The sequence below is a fragment of the Girardinichthys multiradiatus genome, chromosome 20 (genome assembly GCF_021462225.1).
Source record: "Girardinichthys multiradiatus isolate DD_20200921_A chromosome 20, DD_fGirMul_XY1, whole genome shotgun sequence".
Lineage (NCBI taxonomy): Eukaryota > Metazoa > Chordata > Actinopteri > Cyprinodontiformes > Goodeidae > Girardinichthys > Girardinichthys multiradiatus.
The window spans coordinates 28,617,845-28,635,074 of record NC_061812.1 but is presented as its reverse complement, the minus strand read 5'-3'; the positions used below and the strand labels follow the sequence as shown (position 1 = coordinate 28,635,074).

Here is a 17,230-nt window from a genome sequence, read left to right as displayed (position 1 = left end):
AGCCATAAGAGGTACTGTTTGTCTGTGACAGAAAATGTGAATGAGGGTTTCCCTGGTCAGATGAGACCAGATTTACACATTTTGGCCTGAATGAAAAACGCCACGTTTGACAAAACAAAAGAACAACACTGCACAAGACTCTGTACTCCATCCTGATAGTAAAACATGGTAGTGGCAACATCATGCTGTGGGGATGCTTTTCTTCAGCAAGAAAAGGGAAGGCAGTCAGAGTTGATAGGGCGATGGATGGAGTTAAATACAGAGCTATTTAGGAAGAAACCCTTAAAGTTGAAAAAGATTTAAAACTGGAATGGCGGTTCGCCTTCCAGCAAGAATGAGCCTAAACATACAGCCAGAGCTAAAATGGACTGGTTCTGTTTTTATTCTTAGGGTCACCAGGCGGCGCTCTTCCCTTCATGTGAGCGCGGCACATAGAAGAAGCCGTAGAATAAGAGTTGGCATTGTAAACACAAGGATATGGCTGACGAGGAAGGCGGAGGCGAAGACAACATCAACGACAACATGGGGAACCATCTGCATCTTCTACCAGGTAACAACGAGCAGCAGAAACAGCTCAGAGTGTCCGCAGGAGACACTTCATGTCCTCCTTCTGATAACAGCTGAGACAGCTTCAACACAGGCCACTCCTCAGGTTTCACAGCCTCACTGGTCCATCTTTGATCCCCGAGCTTTCGCTTTCTGTCTTTGTTTACCTTTTTAAAGCAGTAATTCGGGCTCTTATAGAAGGCTTTTAGCAGCTGTGGTTGTGTTAGGACGCAGAATCTGAGTTAACCTGCATCTCTGTGTCTTCACTAACTTGCGCCGCGGCAGGCAACGAGGAAGAAGAGGAGGAAGATGACATGGAGACTGAGGACCGAGACAGTGACGAGGCGGAAAAGCCCAACATCATCACCTTTGACCCCAGTCTTCCCACATCTCATGCGGTGAGCAGTGACTCTTAAAACGTCAGCTGATATAATATGTGAACTTATCGAGCTTCTGTTTGCTTTTTGGTTTTGTCAAACTCCCATCTTTGCGTCCCGGAACTGAAATTTCAATCTCTCCTTTTTCCTTTGGAAAACATTCCCACAGCATGATGCTGCCACCACTATGCCTAACAGTGTGGATGTGCAGCGTTAGTTTTCAGACACACATAGCAATTACATTTATGCCTAAAAGTTCAACATTGGTCTCCTCTAACATTCACACCTTTTCCCACATTGTTGCTATTTTTCCTACTTGGCTTGTGGCAAACTGCAAACAGAATTTTTTCACCTATGACAAGTGTCTTACCATTATTCCACAACAACTTCATTTGTGCACAGCTAATGGCCGTGCCATTGACAGATTCTCCCACCTGAGCTATTTCCTCAGCTCCTCCAGAGTTACCACAGGCCTCTGAGGCTTTCAGGTGGAACAGCTGAATTTATACTGAGATTCTTCTGAAGGCATTTGATTTCATTGGATTTTATTTAGGGGAATTACAGTAAAGGGATGCTGAATACAAATGAATGACACATTTTTCAGGTTTTAACCTCGTAAGAACTGAAATATTTTTAACTGCTACTGGCTACTTCCTAATTTTCCTCTTACACTATCTTCACCAGTTGTCTTGTTTTTTAACAATAACCAACCCCTTTGATTGCAGTACCTGGGTTCAGACATGGAGGAGTTCCACGGGCGCACCGTGCATGATGACGACAGCTGCCAGACCATCCCTGTGTTGCCTCACACAGCCGTGATGCTGGTACCGGGTCAGACGCTGCCCCTGCAGCTCTTTAGGCCGCAGGAAGTCAGCATGATGCGCAGCGTTATCCAGAAGGACCGAACCTTTGCAGTGCTCGCACACAGGTGTGTAGTGGAAATGTAGGGTGTAGCATGCAAAACTAAATTACTATCATCCCATATTTTTTCTTTTTGTCAGAATAGCTATGCTCTGCTGAAATCATTCAAGCTGTTCTGGATCAACACTATTTCAGAGTTTCTCTATGTGTTTGCAGTGATGCAGGTGAGCCCGAGGCCGAGTTTGGAACAACAGCTGAAATATACGCATACCGAGAGGAGCAGGAGTACGGCATTGAAACCGTCAAAGTGAAAGCCGTTGGGAGGCAGAGATTTAAGGTCCATGAGATAAGAACTCAAGCTGACGGGTAAGTTGATTTGGTCTCATGTAGTGTGAAATCAAAGGTCAGGGACTGAATGCTTGTTTTCACATCTCAGTTCAGTGGGGATTGGCAACAGACAGAATCTACGCTGTGTACTCACAGAGTGCGAAATATGATTTCTCCTAGCAGGTTGTAGAAGTTGAAACTGTAGTCATTAGATTACGGAGTGTTACGACCCAGCTAATCCAGGGAAAAGGGCAAGTAACATTAAACCAAATGTTGGTGGGTTTTAAAATAAAAAGCAGTTTATTGTTCTGTCAGGTTCAGGTTTTTAAAAAAGGAGAACTAGTACAAACATACAGCTGAGGTTTATATACATAATCTCTAATAAATAAAAAACTTCAGATGAAACAAGAACAATCTTCAATAAAATAAAGTCGACAATGGAGTTAACCTAAAACTAATATTTCCAAAAGTATGATTAACCAATAAGGACCCAAAATAAAAAGCTTTCAGTCCCTGATCAAAACTTAAACAGCTTCCCAAAGTGAGGCTTCTGGGCCTGCTTTCAGAAGCTCATAAATGCCAGTTAAGGTACACAAGACAGGTCTCTATATAAACTCTCATTTGCAATCTAGACATGGCAGTACCTAGTAAATAGAGCTAGCAAACATTTTTACAAACAAGCAAGAGTCAAAGTCAACCATTTTCACTACAAACCCAACAAAGAGGCAAGCTGCACAGACTAAATCACAGCCACCCTCAGTGACAGGTGAGCTGAGTATAAATAGGAGGGTCTTTTCTGTGATTGGAGGAGCAGGAGATGAACAGTCCAATAAGGTTCCAGAAGGACGTCCATAAGGAGGAGTTAGGACAACTCAGCCAATCCCAGAGCTGCACAGCTGGGCCAGCAAATCCTCAACGTGCAATCACACAATCCGATGCAAATCAAATGGCCCTGAGGCCATAACACTGAGACATACCAGAGCGCAGTTTTGTTTTTGGTTTCCTGAAACAGAAGAGAACCATGTTGGCCACACGTAGGAGTTACCCACTAATTATTATTAAGGCTGACAGTTTAAATTCTTGTCAATCTACACACCAAGATGTCCCTGGGCAGACACTGAAGCCCTAAATCTAACATGAAAACTTAATATTAAGCACCTTGAAGCTATTAACTCAATAATATAAGAATATGGGTTTGAACCAATCATTTAACTTTCTGGAATCTTGATTTAATTGACTCTAGAAGTTCACAGCTAGAGGGCAGTCTAACCTCCAGGTATTAAATACAAAAACCTTGAGTGCAGTTGTTGTCACATTCACAGAGACGGCAGGGAGTTTTTTTGTTTTTTTTTGTTTTGAGAAATATGCACAAACTTCTATAAATCCAGACAATTATGCTCCATGCATTCATGCGCATGGATTCATTAAAGCTGCACTTCATGAATTTGTGAAGAAAACTGAAATATAAATGCAGTAAAATAAAACACTTTGTTTCATTAAAATTATATTTTTTATGTTACTATTGAAAATATACATTGTTTTGACATTGCATCACCTGAGATGTTTCATTTCTCCCTTAAAGATCTATTAGTGGGTGTCTCAAATATCACACCCACACTCAAGTCTCACTCAAGTCGCAAAAAATCCCCAACTTAGACTTGTACAATAAAGACCTGAGACTTGACTTTGACTCATGGTCCAAGACTCTAAACCTGAGTTAGACTCGTGGTCCAACGCTCGAGTCTTACAAACAATATCTGTCTCATGTAATGAAAAGTTAAAGCTGCTCTGACAGCCGATCTGCTCCTCATGTGGATATTTTACTGTGAAAAGAGCCAGATCATTTATTGCTGTTGTTAGTAGACTGTGGGCTCTTAATGGATCCTACCAATTTTTCTAATGTTAGCTGTTACTTCACAACTAGGACCACACAAATATCTCTCCAACTGAACAAATAACTTGGGGACATTTCTGGACAATATAAACTTTACTGAACTCTAATGTTTTATTATCTTGCTGGTAAGCTAGCTGCATCATTACAAAGACACTGTTGGCTTAAATTTAGCTTGTTTCCTCTCTTTTATGATGTGACTCTAGCTTGAGTTCGGGCAGTTCCTGTTGACTGTGTAAAGACAAAATTGAAAGGAAAAAAGTTGTTCGTCTGTTTCAGTTATTTATCATTTTGCTTTGAACAGCATAACATGTATCGACTGTCTCGAGATATCTGACAATCTAGCAGCACGGCAAACTGAGCTGGTCACATGACAGAGACAGACAGGGAGTTTCAATTGCCAGTTCAGTCTCTCCTCCACGATAAACATCATTGTTAAAGGTGAAAAACAGGTTGATTGTACGTGAAAAACCCAAATCTGTTTTAAGCCGCTTCTTGTCTTGGTGTGAACATACAGATAAAATACTTTTTAATCTTTGTATTCTCTGTTAATTAAACAGGTAGATGGTAGATAAAATACAGCACAAACATACTGTACTTTTCATTCAGTTATACATCTGTCTGCCTAATTTGCTGCTGTCTGTGCTGCACAGCTCTTTGAAATGGGCTTAATAATGTCTCAGTTTGTAATGAGCAGTTGTTTGTTTATGAACCAAGGAAGTGTTGCTGGATTAAAGCTGCTTGCGTAACAGTTGTACCCCTATTATAGATCATTTTAACTACCATCCTCTTCTGCCCAGGAAATCATTGAGGTTTTCTTTCCATATAAGTGAGCCTTTATAAAGACACATCTGCATGTTTTTTTAGCTATGATTATATAATGCACATAAATTGTTGTTCATAATCTTATTATGACCTCCTATTATAGTTATAACTCCAGAAATTAGAGCATTTAAATTATTGCTCACTTAAATTAACCTTTTTATCTTGTATCTGCTTTAAATTACATAAAGTTTGTGCTTTTTTAGCCTAGGAAGAAATATTTGTTTAATTTGTATTAAATGTATTTTGTGCCAGTTAAGGATGTTTTATAGCTTATTGCTAGCTTTCTTGTTGCAGCACCTCTCACATTTGCAAACCTCCTGTCCTACACTTCCTAACATTTACTCGTCACATCACATGTTTATGCTGCTATTCATCATTGTCCTTTTTGTGTGTCTCTCAGGATCAGACAAGCTAAAGTGCAAATCCTCCCTGAACGAATCCTTCCAGACCCGCTCTCTGCCGTGCAGCTGACGCCCCTGTCCAGGCTCCACATGTCCCCCTCTTCCAAACCCAGAGCTCAGGGCTGTAAAGAGGCACAGCGCTGGTTGAATCAACAGGTCAGATGCTCCTCCACCAATTGTCTTAATATGTATGCCTCACCTCAAAGCACAACCAGGAGTCTTTACCTATGAGACATTCAGAATGTTCTACTGAGTGACCAAAACTAAGTGCACACTACTCTGTATTTGTTTCTTTAATAGTGAGGCTCTGTCATAGTTTGAATTAGGGTCCTTAGTAAGAAATAACTGAACTTAAATTGCTACAGAATACAGTAATACACCACCTACAGTACAAACCTTTGTTAATGCAGTAGGTTTATGTACATCAGCTTGCAAAAGTATTCCTATCTGCATTTGTCACATTACATAAAAACATAAAGTGAAGCGGAAAGGAAATGATACAAAAATCTTTTTAACTAATAAAAATCAGAAAGTGTTGCATGTGTATTATATATATATATTCAGCTGCTCTGCGTCAATGCTATGTAGAACCATCTTTCACTGCAATTACAGCTGCAATACCTGCTTTGAGCATCTAAAGTCTGTAATATTTGCCTCAGGTTCTACTTGGATTTGATAGAGAGCACTGTGTACATCAGTTTCAAGTCTTGCATAGATTCTCAGCTGGAGCCCCACAGCATGATGCTGCCACCACCGGTTATGTGCAGTGATAGGTTTCCTCCACACACAGTGTATTGCATGTAGGCTAAATGTTAGTTGTTTTTTTTGTTTTTGTTTTAACTCCCTCTCACTTTGATGTCTTTGTCCACATGTTTGCTGTGTCCCCTACCTGACTTGTGGCATCCTAAAAGCCTATGAGGCCTTCACATAGCTGCTGTATTCATGCTGAGACTAATCTACACACATCTTGGCAATTTAATTTTATTTAGGAGTATCAGAGTGAAGGGAGGCTGAATAGAAATGCACCGCACATATTTCAGATTTATTTTCTGTTTGAAGGAACAAATTGAAAAGGGGTATGAACAACATATGGATTTCTGCTCAAAGGCGTTGTAATGTATTGGTCTATGTCCAAGTGCCCATATATAGGCTCAGTGCATAATGGACTGAGTCTGTCTGAAAAAAGGGTTGGGTTGGGGGTCCAAGAAAAAAGTTCCTCAGTAAATAAAATTCACCAGCGGTTGATTCGATGCTGTTTACAGAGGAAGTTTCACTGTGCCAGCCTGACTCCATGGCCACCCTGGGTGTACTCTCTCTATGACTCTGTGAGTGCTGCAGTCCACTTACACAACATGGACTATCTTTCACGAATGATCATCTCACCTAACAGAATGGACACTTTTCTCAACCTCACAGGAGTCCCTCATGAACAGAGTGAAAAAGCAGCTCCACGAATGGGACGAGAACCTAAAGGATGACTCACTCCCAACAAACGCCGTAGGTCAGCCACTCTTCAGTTTATTGCTCATTGATCGTGCACGTCCGTGCACACCTGGCTCTTGTTTGTGCTCTTTTTTTTCTGTCTCCTGTTCAACTCATCAATCTCTTCTTCTGTCTGGTTTGTGTCAGACTTCTCCTACAGGGTGGCGGCCTGTCTGCCCATAGATGACGCTCTGCGGCTCCAGCTGCTCAAGATTGGCAGCGCAATCCAGAGACTCCGCTGTGAGCTTGACATCATGGACCGGGTAAGTGCTTTGTCCCTCTGCTCTGTCTTCATAGAAGTGGAAAAAGTTCCCCTCATTTTGTGGTGAGATCCACTTTGCAAAGCGTGTCTGTTCTTCCTTATGGGGTTCTTTGAACAGATGAGTTGTTGCTGCAAAGATTCAGTCCAGAATTGATTTACTGCAAAACATAAGTAAGTATTGTTTTATTTGAGGAAAGTGGTTGATCTCAACAGTAGGAAGGTTTGCATCCAGGGTGAAAAGTGCACACACTGTTGAAGCAGCTTTTTGTGTTTAAGTCACACCATTCTTACTTCTCATGTTTACTTTAAACATAACAAAGCAGTCTGGTCTTTGTCATCCTGGTTTATCTGTGTCTCATGTGTGTCAGGGCAAGTTTTTAGTCCTGCAGACAGGTCCCCTCTAGGACAGGAATGTCCATAAGTCCCACCGTGTTGTTACAAACATTCACATGTTCTGCATGATTCATTTCAGTAATTTGTCAGTCCTTTGTAGAACGTTTTGTAGGCAATAGCTTGAGCTTCCCTCAGAGGGAAGGTTACAGCAGATGAACTCAGTCGCCTCCACATCCCTGTCCTGATCAAGTGATGCTTCTATGTACAGGACATAAAGGGCCGCTAGTGGTAACTGAAGGTATGACCCTTGTCTGTAACAATCAGGTTTAATGCAGGCTTGATATCAAATAAGGTTATATCCTGTTTTAAAAAATTGTGTTTAATATATAATTATGATGAAGCTGTTGAGATTTTTTTTTTAAACCAAGCTAATTGTTTCATACTAATATGCCCATATGTGGTTATATCTAATATGCTTTTAATATTTGTACACAGAGACACATTTTGCACATGGGCACCAGAAAACCACCCATACTGGGGGATCCCAAGGTGTTCTCAGGTCAGAACAAAAATCCAGTCCCTCCATCAAGTTGTAGGTCTGCCCTGGGTATCCTTCGACTGGGACTCCGCCTGGATTAATGAGCTTCTCCCACCATGTCTAAGGCAGAGCCAAGCTACCCTGTGAAGAAAGCTAATTTCAGCCACTTGTATCAGGGATCCCTACTTTTATTTTGTTGTGATCCATATATATTATAATAATAGATTAGGGCAAGAAGATGGAGGGACTAGTATAGCTTTGCTTTTTGGCTTAGCTCTTTCCTCACCCCAACAACCCGGAGCAGCGGCAGCATTACCGAAAACGTACTCTCCCACCCTCTATCTTACAATCGGAGACCAACATAGTTCAACAAAACACCACTTTAGTTGACATCTAGTTGATAATTACAAATATTGTGGGGTAAAAATAGCAGGATAATTGTTTTAACCTACTTTAAGAAGAGGCTGTCGCTGCCTAGGTCTAAGCTGGATATGTGCAGCACATTTAAAACCTGTTATGACCTGAGTTTTTTTTTTTTTGTTGAAGCCTGAAGGTTGAAATGAATTTTACAGTGTTGTTCATCAGAGTCATCAGTGTACATTTATCATAGACAGTGACTGGAGAATATAACCTGTTTTGGCGCTATGTCTCCTCTTCAGTGTACGTCATTGTGCTGTAAACAGTGTCAGGACACAGAAATCACAACAAAGAATGAGATCTTCAGGTGAGGACTTATTTTTCTTAATTTCCAGTTGTTACTTGGACTTCTTTCAGATGTTAAAACATCATAATTTAGTTAATTCGATGGTTTTGAATGGATTTCAATGACTATAGCACTCCTTCTTCTGACTCATAGATAAAAAATAAGTCCCAAAATACAACTACAGGTCCATAAGGGAGTAAAAGTAAAAGAAAATACTTAATGAAACAAACACTTTAATAAAATATTTATGTATATAATATTCACTTGCACTTCTTCACCTTCTGTCTCGTTACGTTATTGTATTTTATTGGGAGTTTGTGTGATAGACAAACTGAAAGTAGTGTATAATTTTACTCTGATACCCCCTAAATAAAATCTAGGGCAGAAACTGCCTTCAAAAGTCACCTCATTGGTAAACAGAGTCGACCTGTGTGTAATTTAATCTCAGTATAAATCCATTTGTTCTTTAAAGGCCTCAGAAGTTTGTTAGAGAACATTAGAGAACAAACTGCATCACAAAGACCAAGGAACACAGCAGACAGGTCAGAGAGAAAGCCGTGGAGATGTTTAACACAGAGCTCTGTTCAGTCCATCATCAACTTCGAAAGAGCTGCAGAGACCAACATCTCGGGTGGAAGAATATTTCAACATGACATCTATTAGACATGAACTCCATAAATCTGGCCTTTATGGAAGAGAGGCCACAAGGAACGCCATATGTGCAGAAAACTGAAACACACCATGCCCACATCAACACACGGTGATGGCAGCATTATACTGTGGGGCTGCTTTTGTTTAGCATGGAAGGGAAAGCTGATCATCTGTGATGGGACGATGGATGGAGAAGTCTGCAAGAGGCTGATACTGGGGTGAAGGTTCACCTTTCAACAGCCAAAAGCAGCGAAAGCCACAGAGGAATGGTTTAGATTCACTCAAAGTCTAAATCTAAATATGTTGAGAATCTGGCAAGGCCTGAAAACTTTTGTTCAGACACTCTGAATCGAACCTGACTGAGCCTCATTTGTTTTACCAAGAAAAATTACCAAATGGTTTAGACCAGAAGTCCAAAGCTAATGGAGACATTCCCTAAAAGATTTACAGCTGCAATTAGAGTGAACTTATTAACTCCGGGGGCTTTGGACAAATGCACACCACGCTTTTCACTTTTTGTGATTGTATTACACAATTATGCACTAATTTGTGTTAGTCTGTCACATTAAAATAGTAATAAAGCACCTTGCTACAAGTCTGTGGCTTCGAAAATGTGCAAAAGCTAATGTATGAATAATTTTACAAGTCTCTCGTCATGTGCAATACAGCAAATACACTTCACTTGAATACTGCTGCAGAATAGATGTAGTTGAATCTGACGGAAAATCTGTTTTATTTTAAAAAGACTTCTTGAATAAAGTAACCCTCTGTTCTTCTCTGTGATCACTGTTATTACAAACACATTGTGGTTGAGGCCTGTTTGCCTGGACATTGTACAGATTCAAAGGTTACGTCATGACTAAAGATGACACCTCCACACTGACAGTCTCTGTTATATAATGTCATTTTCAAGCTGTCTGTGATCCGTTTTGGGTGACCTCTTTGTTCACAACACACAAAAGCCTGAAGACATTGGAAATTGTCCAGACCCCTGCTGGATATTTTTCCAGATGAAATTGTTGTTTTGTCAACCAGTGATTATGTGTGTGACATTCAGTAATTACAGCTCTGTTAAAAACGCTTCCTGTCAGAAATAATGTCTGTATTCTACTAATGCATTTCATATAGGGGGCCAAGAAAAACATAGTTGTATTAAAAAATACTGTAATTACTTCTTGGAGAAAATGACAACAACGATGTTTTGAAAAACAGTACTTTTTAAATTTAATCTGAAGAGTTGCATCAAAGTTTATGAAATATGTTCTTTAACAGCACTCAGAAAACTTGATCAATTAATTGACATTTTTAAGTTATAAATCTCTACATGGACTTATATAATTTAAATAAAAGAACATATTTAATAGGGTTTTGTTGGTAAAATATTTACTTATATTTGAATAATTGGGCATATTTAGTGCTGTGTGCAAAATGCACTATATTTTAACTCTATTTGGGGTATCTGCAGACTTTTGGCCAAGAAAATGATACTAAATATCAAAATCAAAAGTAGTAAAGGCTTGGATGTAACAAAACAATTACCTGTAAGAGGAAAATAAATTTCCAGCGCATTGTAAAGCATGTTTGAAATGCCGTTAGTACTTGATTTATTCATTTTGATAAGTTATCAAAGCTGCTTATTTTAGATTTATTCAACTAAAAGTGGATTTTAAGGTCTGATTTAAAATTTGCGTTGGTCCTGATGTTCAGAAAACATGACCATGAGATTTTATTGTCATGTTGTTCTTGATGGTGATTATCCCACATTTTCTTCCTGAGCTCAGTGATGTTGGTGGCTGAGATCTACATCAGGTGTGGAAACAGGAAGGACACTTTGAGTTTGAATGAAATGTGGCTGAAAGATTATAGCCTTCAATATAGCCTACAACTGAGATATTGCACAAGTTGACAATTTGCGATTCCATATATAGTTCAGCTCTAGGTCTCAGTATACATAGCCATGCAACGTGAGGTTGTTGAACAAACAATTGTCTTCAGACATGGCAGAATTAACATTTGCCTTTTAATATCTTTTAAATCTTAAATATCTTTTTATCTCTTTCCTTCTGTTGTTTTATCTTTCCCAATCTGAATCCCAGCCAATGATTTGTTCCATCTGCCACTTTCTCCTCCACCAGTTTGTCCTTGTACGGCCCCATGGCTGCATACGTCAACCCTCACGGTTACGTTCATGAAACTCTGACTGTCTACAAAGCCAACAACCTGAACCTGGTCGGCAGACCCTCCCCACTGCACAGCTGGTTTCCAGGGTAACTCTCATTATGTTGAGCTGACCTCCTAGAGCTCTTTACCCAACCTGTTAATTGCCTTTAGAACTCCTGGGGTTGAATTCACCAGTATTTGCATGTGCCCTCTGTTTCATATCTGCACTCAATAGGACGATCAGAGGTGTCCTTGCTTGGGGATGTAAAAATGATCTTCTGCGACAAAGACAGGAGTGACAAAAAGATAGAGCTTCAGGTCCTGGAAAGAGCGAGATGCTTCTCAAACTGTAAAAACCTCAGGGTTGTATTTCTAAATGAATAAAAGATGCAGACGTACTGCTTTTGGAGATGAAAAGCATTGATTCAAGTTAAAAATATATCATATTGTACAGTTCCTGCATGCTCTCTATGCAGATATGTACCGTGTTATTATATGATATACTGTCAGAATGAAAAATCATGGTGATTTTTCTTAATAAATGAATACAAAGGTTTATTTACACACAGTTTTTATCATTTTATTTCTGTCAAGGAGAATGAATTATACTTTCTGTGACATCCCTGTCTTGTCTGTGCAGAAGGTCACTTGCTCTCTTTTTCTTTACCTGCATCAAAGTTAACACCAACGGTCAGAAGATGAAAGGCATTTCGCTCAATCTGTGTGTCGCTAATAGCACTGGTCTTTGAGAATTTGGCTCAGTTTGCTCTAGCTGTAACAGCAGTCCTGGTTTTGAACCACTAGAACTGTGAGGGGTTTAAGCTCATACAACATTGGTCTGCATGCATTTACTGCATGCTGATTGGTGAATTTGCATGATTTATTTTCATTTGTATTTTTAAAGTTAAATGACTTAGAGCCAATGATTCAGATTCTGGATTGTGATTTATTTCTGCAGAGCTAAATATATCCTTTGCAATTAGCTAAAGACCAAACCTTCCTCACTGGGACCTTGAAGAGTCAAAATAACAATGTCACTTACAGTGATTAAGGAAAATGTTTGATGATTGTAACTTTAGATGGATATTTATTCAGGACCTTAAAGGACCTTTTAAATTATTTATTTATTTTGATCCAGGTCTGGATTAAGGTGGAAAAAGAAAATAGAGCCTGGAAAACAGTTTTTATTTTCAGACTTTATTCCCCATCCTGTTGTCAGCTATACACTTTATCCAGCCTTATATTTATGCTTATTTATATATATTTATACTTAAATATAAAATTATTTGAGACATCTTTGGAAACGTATGGAACTTTGACATGAAACCTTTGTAGGAACCTTGAAAATATGTTGTTGATCCTCTTGTTTTTAACACCATGGTAATGATTTTATTGGGATTTTAGCAAACTGGTTGTTTTTGTGGGAAATCATAATTGGGCAAAATTTATAACTTCTTTATCTCTTTATTTATTATTAAATGTCTCTTTGCTCTCAGGTACGCCTGGACCATCGCTCAGTGCCGGACCTGTGGCTCTCATATGGGTTGGAAGTTCACGGCCACCAAGAAGGACTTGTCTCCGCCTCGCTTTTGGGGTTTGACCCGTTCGGCTATGATGCCCCGCATCCCGCAGGGGGAGGGCGAGGACGGCAGAGAGGGTTCTCGTGTCTTCTGCCAGTGACTTCAGACCTTCCAGTCCTCCTTTAAAAAAAAAAAAAAAGAAAAAGCCTCGATCTCCTGTCAGTGTCTAGCTGCAAATACTTTCTTACTTAATAGTCATCAGTGCATCACAAAAACTGTCACCTCTGGCAGGAAATCCATCACCATAATGGATGGGGTTATGGGGTCTTTGAATGGCACATTTCAGAGTAGATTTTATGAGGTCGGATGAAATAATTGCTTTAATGAGCTTAAGTTGCGGCAGCGAGATGTTGCTAGTGAGAAAGAAAAGGAGGCTGACTGGGAACGTGCGTTTAACATCTCTGCATGCAGCAGCTACACATCAAGCTGTTTTTTTTTGTATACAAAGCAATATGGCTGAAGGTTCACACACCTACACACAGACGCAAAATGGTTGGCTGATTGCATCGTGCTTTATGATCTCAACTGTTCTCTTCCTGCAATGCAGAGTCTCAACTGCATGCAGCTGGCACCTCTATGGCAGCCGCTTAATCTAGTGAACTTGTAATTTCAGCTGTTTGTATCTGAGATATTTTATCTGTCATAGAGCAGCGAGGAGAAGAGCACTGAGTTGAGGTTCATCTCAGTAATTTAGAATATCATTGATATGTTCATCTATTTCAGTAATTCAGTGTATATAGATTCAGTACACACAGAGTGATATATTTAGAATGTTTATTTCTGCTAATGTTGATGCTTTTGCCTTACAGCTAATAAAAACACTACATTCAGTTTCTCCGAACATTAAAGGTTTAAATAAAGTGAAAAGGGATTTTTATGCAGAACTGTCAGGGCTTCTTTTGCATGAATGACTGCATCACTGTAACATGAAGGCCCCCAGGTTGCCTGTAGGAAGAATAATAATTTGGGTAGGCATTTGTCTTTTTTAGCACAGGTAAGACACTTGTGATGTTGTCTCTGGTTCTGGAGTGGTTTAACACAAAGACAGCTGTAGTTCAAGTTCTGGATACTTCTGTGTGGTAGCTCTTAAGGCTCTGACTCCCGCTGGGGTTTATGTCTTGTTAATCTTCCCCCAAACTCTTTACTGGGCTCGAGGTTATCCCTGTTGGTTGTGTACATTTTTCTACCACAGTTTTTCCTTCCACCCAACTTTCCAATAATATGCTTGGATACAGCAGTATATGAGCTGCCAGATTCTTTCACAATGACCTTTTTGTGGCTTATCCTTTGCTACTGTGAAAATCATATCATGGTCGTAGCATTTCTGGAAATATTTAAACTTAATGTATTATTTCTGAGAAACTGTTTTTTGGTGTTTTCATATTCTGTTAGCAATAACCAGCAAAATTAACAGAAATAAACACTTTAAATATATCATTCTATGTGTAATGAATTTATATGAAATGAGTTTCACTTTCTGAATGTAATTATGAGAGTAAAGTAACTTGTCAATCATATTTTAATTTATTAAGATGCACTCATGTATATGTAGATCTATGATAAGGGGCTATTTTTGGAATGTTAGATCTGATGTTATTTAGGTATGCAAGAGTTTTTTTGGGGATTCATTTAACATTCTTGCTGATGTGTAGAGAAACTGCAGGTATTTATCACAGCTATGTGTGTTTTTTTTTTTTTTTTTTTATCTAAACAAAAACCAGGTGGTAGTACCAGTGATCATAATAATGTGTAATATACCTGATAAAATGTGCTTGATTTGCATTGAACAGAGGCTGGTTGTCTCATCTGACGAAATGCTTCAGCAGCCAAGCGTTATCTCTGGTTGCACAAGTGAACATTGGATATGTATCTGTGCCTCAGGGCGGACTGTTTTATAAAGGTCAAAGCTAATTAAGACAGAGAGCAAAGCGGAGGTCTTGCCCTTCTCCATTTATTTTGTTCATGACATGTGGCATGTTAAAAATGCGGTGCCTACTCTCCAGCTCGACGTTCCTTTTGTTGCTTTGGGAAATCTGTGAACCAGTCCTGAACATAAGCTCATAAACAGCAACTCGATGATAAGATTCACAGCTTATTGTTTCATAATATCTGGGTTCTCTCAAGTTTGTTTTTCATCCGTTTTTGCCGCTCTGCAGCAAACATCCTGGGTCTTTCTGTGTATTATGTAACTGTTATTCTACTGATTTGTAGATTATCATTTGAGCACAACGAGAAATCATACAAAAACTGGGAATGTTGCTCTGCAAACAATTTTTGTTGTTGTTTATGGTTGACATCTTTTAGACAACGGCTTCTTTTTTTTTTCCCTTCACTTATTTGCTAAGGAAGATGATTATTTACACAGCTCATTTAATCTTAATCATTCAGCTACAAACAACTCAAATTAGAGGAACAGTTTGCATGTTTTGTCTCATTTCTCTGACTTGTACAATAAAACAAGAAGTCCACAGTTTGGGTGAGGCTATTTGCTGAATATACAGGTTTTGAAAAATTTTGCCTTTTCACTTTTTGGTAAGTTTTAGATCAGTTGGTGGTATTTTGGTACTGCTTTGGTCCAGGTTTGCTTTTTATGTTTTTGTTTTTCGGTCTTCAATGTAAACTGAGCTGCTTCTCCAGTCTTGGTACTATGCTTGGAAGAAAATATGCAGATTTACTTAGGATCTTCGGTCAGATGTAAGACACAAAACAAATCAACATCTTAATTGTAAAACATACCCTGGAAATTTAAATGGAACGGCTTTAATTATTTATATATATTTTTTCAAATTGTAGTGTAAAATGAAATTGACATTTAATGTGCACCTGTAAAACAAACGCCTGTACAGGTCTAATTATGCTAATGAGCTTGCAGTTACAAATGGGGGTGCTGCAGACCTTAATGAGCTGGCTGAGATGTTCCCAACAAGAGGGGTGAGAAATTATAAATTACAAAACTCCTTAAAACATGGGATCAACGTGGAGTTTGGCAAATGATGTAGGTACAAACGATGATTAAACAGGGTTTCTATAGTGTTTTCAAATGTTATTATTTGAATTATCTTAATTTTTAGGCCTAAAAATGGTTGAATCATGTCCGTATTTTTCATACTATGTCTTTATGGTTCCCCCATCAACGTTTTTTTATGGAACTTGTATATTTGTTCACGGAGTTACTCTGAAAACATCCCAGTTGCATTATTCACTACTATCTCCTAGGAAAGTGTATATTTGGCTTGAAAACAGTGATTGAAGCGTTTGGCTAAAATTAATTTTAAGTAATCTTTATAATGCTTAATGTAAGAAGGTGCTGAAGTCTGGTAAGCTTGCTTTAAAAGCAGCGACGTGGTATGGAAAACCCCTTATTTAACACAGTTATGTTCAACTTACTGAGGTTTTTCAATAAGTTAATATATACAGTTGTGAAAAAATTAGGACACCTAATGGAAGTTTTAAAAAATGGCTAAAGCTACACACAGGTCACATCTGGTGCACATTATGGGAACATCATTATTCAGTATTTTGAAGGGTTGTTCTGTTTAACATTTAGGTGGACGTGCTCCTGACTGTCTCAGTGAGAGTGAACATCATGGTGAGATCCAGAAAGCTTTCTTAGGCCTTCAGAAAGAAGATTGTAGCAGTATTTGAGTCTGGTATGGCATTAATGGAGGTCTCAGGTATTTTGAGGAGGAGGACATGTGCCCAGGTCTTGATCCCCAAGCAAGTTATCCTGAAATTGGAGCACAAGATGCCAAAAGAAGTATTAAAAAAAAACCTCAGATGTCATTGCAGGATCCACAGCAGACTGAAGTGGAAAGAGACAGAAGCACTACTTTAACTTTCATGGGAGGTTTGCGGTCCAAGAGTCTTTCTGCATGAAGCTTAAATCAGTTCTCTATAGTTTCCTCACAGTCCAAAAGCATGCATACTTGCTTAATAAGCCACTAAATTGCCCATAGGTTTGGTTGTGGCTCTTTGCGTTGCATTGTGGTGGACCTGTCTCTCCTTGCTACTGGAAACAACCCTGCAAGGAACAATTGGGTAACAAAAATGGGTGGGTAGATTTTATTTAGGATTTCCAGAGTAAAATGGGTGAATATAAAGGCAAACCACTATTTTCAGATTTTTGTAGGTAAAAAACGTGGAAAACATGTATCATTTTCCCTCCCAATTCACCTTGGTTAGAGTGTTCTCCACGATTTATACTCACACTTGGCATCCAGAGAAACAAACCTGTCAGTTCTCACCACAGTTGTCTGTGTTTTTATAAAGCCGGGACACATTAGTGGGGTGACG

The 17,230-nt window shown here is 39.1% G+C and overlaps 1 protein-coding gene across 1 annotated transcript; it reads left to right on the top strand.

Annotated features, from left to right (window-relative positions):
- The first annotated feature begins 401 nt into the window (after positions 1–401).
- Positions 402–15,407, top strand: crbn (cereblon). Its single transcript, XM_047348349.1, has 11 exons — positions 402–550; positions 832–944; positions 1,649–1,851; positions 2,001–2,150; positions 5,228–5,384; positions 6,491–6,553; positions 6,645–6,729; positions 6,858–6,973; positions 8,503–8,567; positions 11,333–11,464; positions 12,854–15,407. Exons 1-11 carry the CDS (start codon positions 478–480, stop codon positions 13,035–13,037), a joined length of 1,341 nt encoding a protein of 446 aa, XP_047204305.1. The 5' UTR covers positions 402–477; the 3' UTR covers positions 13,038–15,407.
- Positions 15,408–17,230: the final 1,823 nt, after the last annotated feature.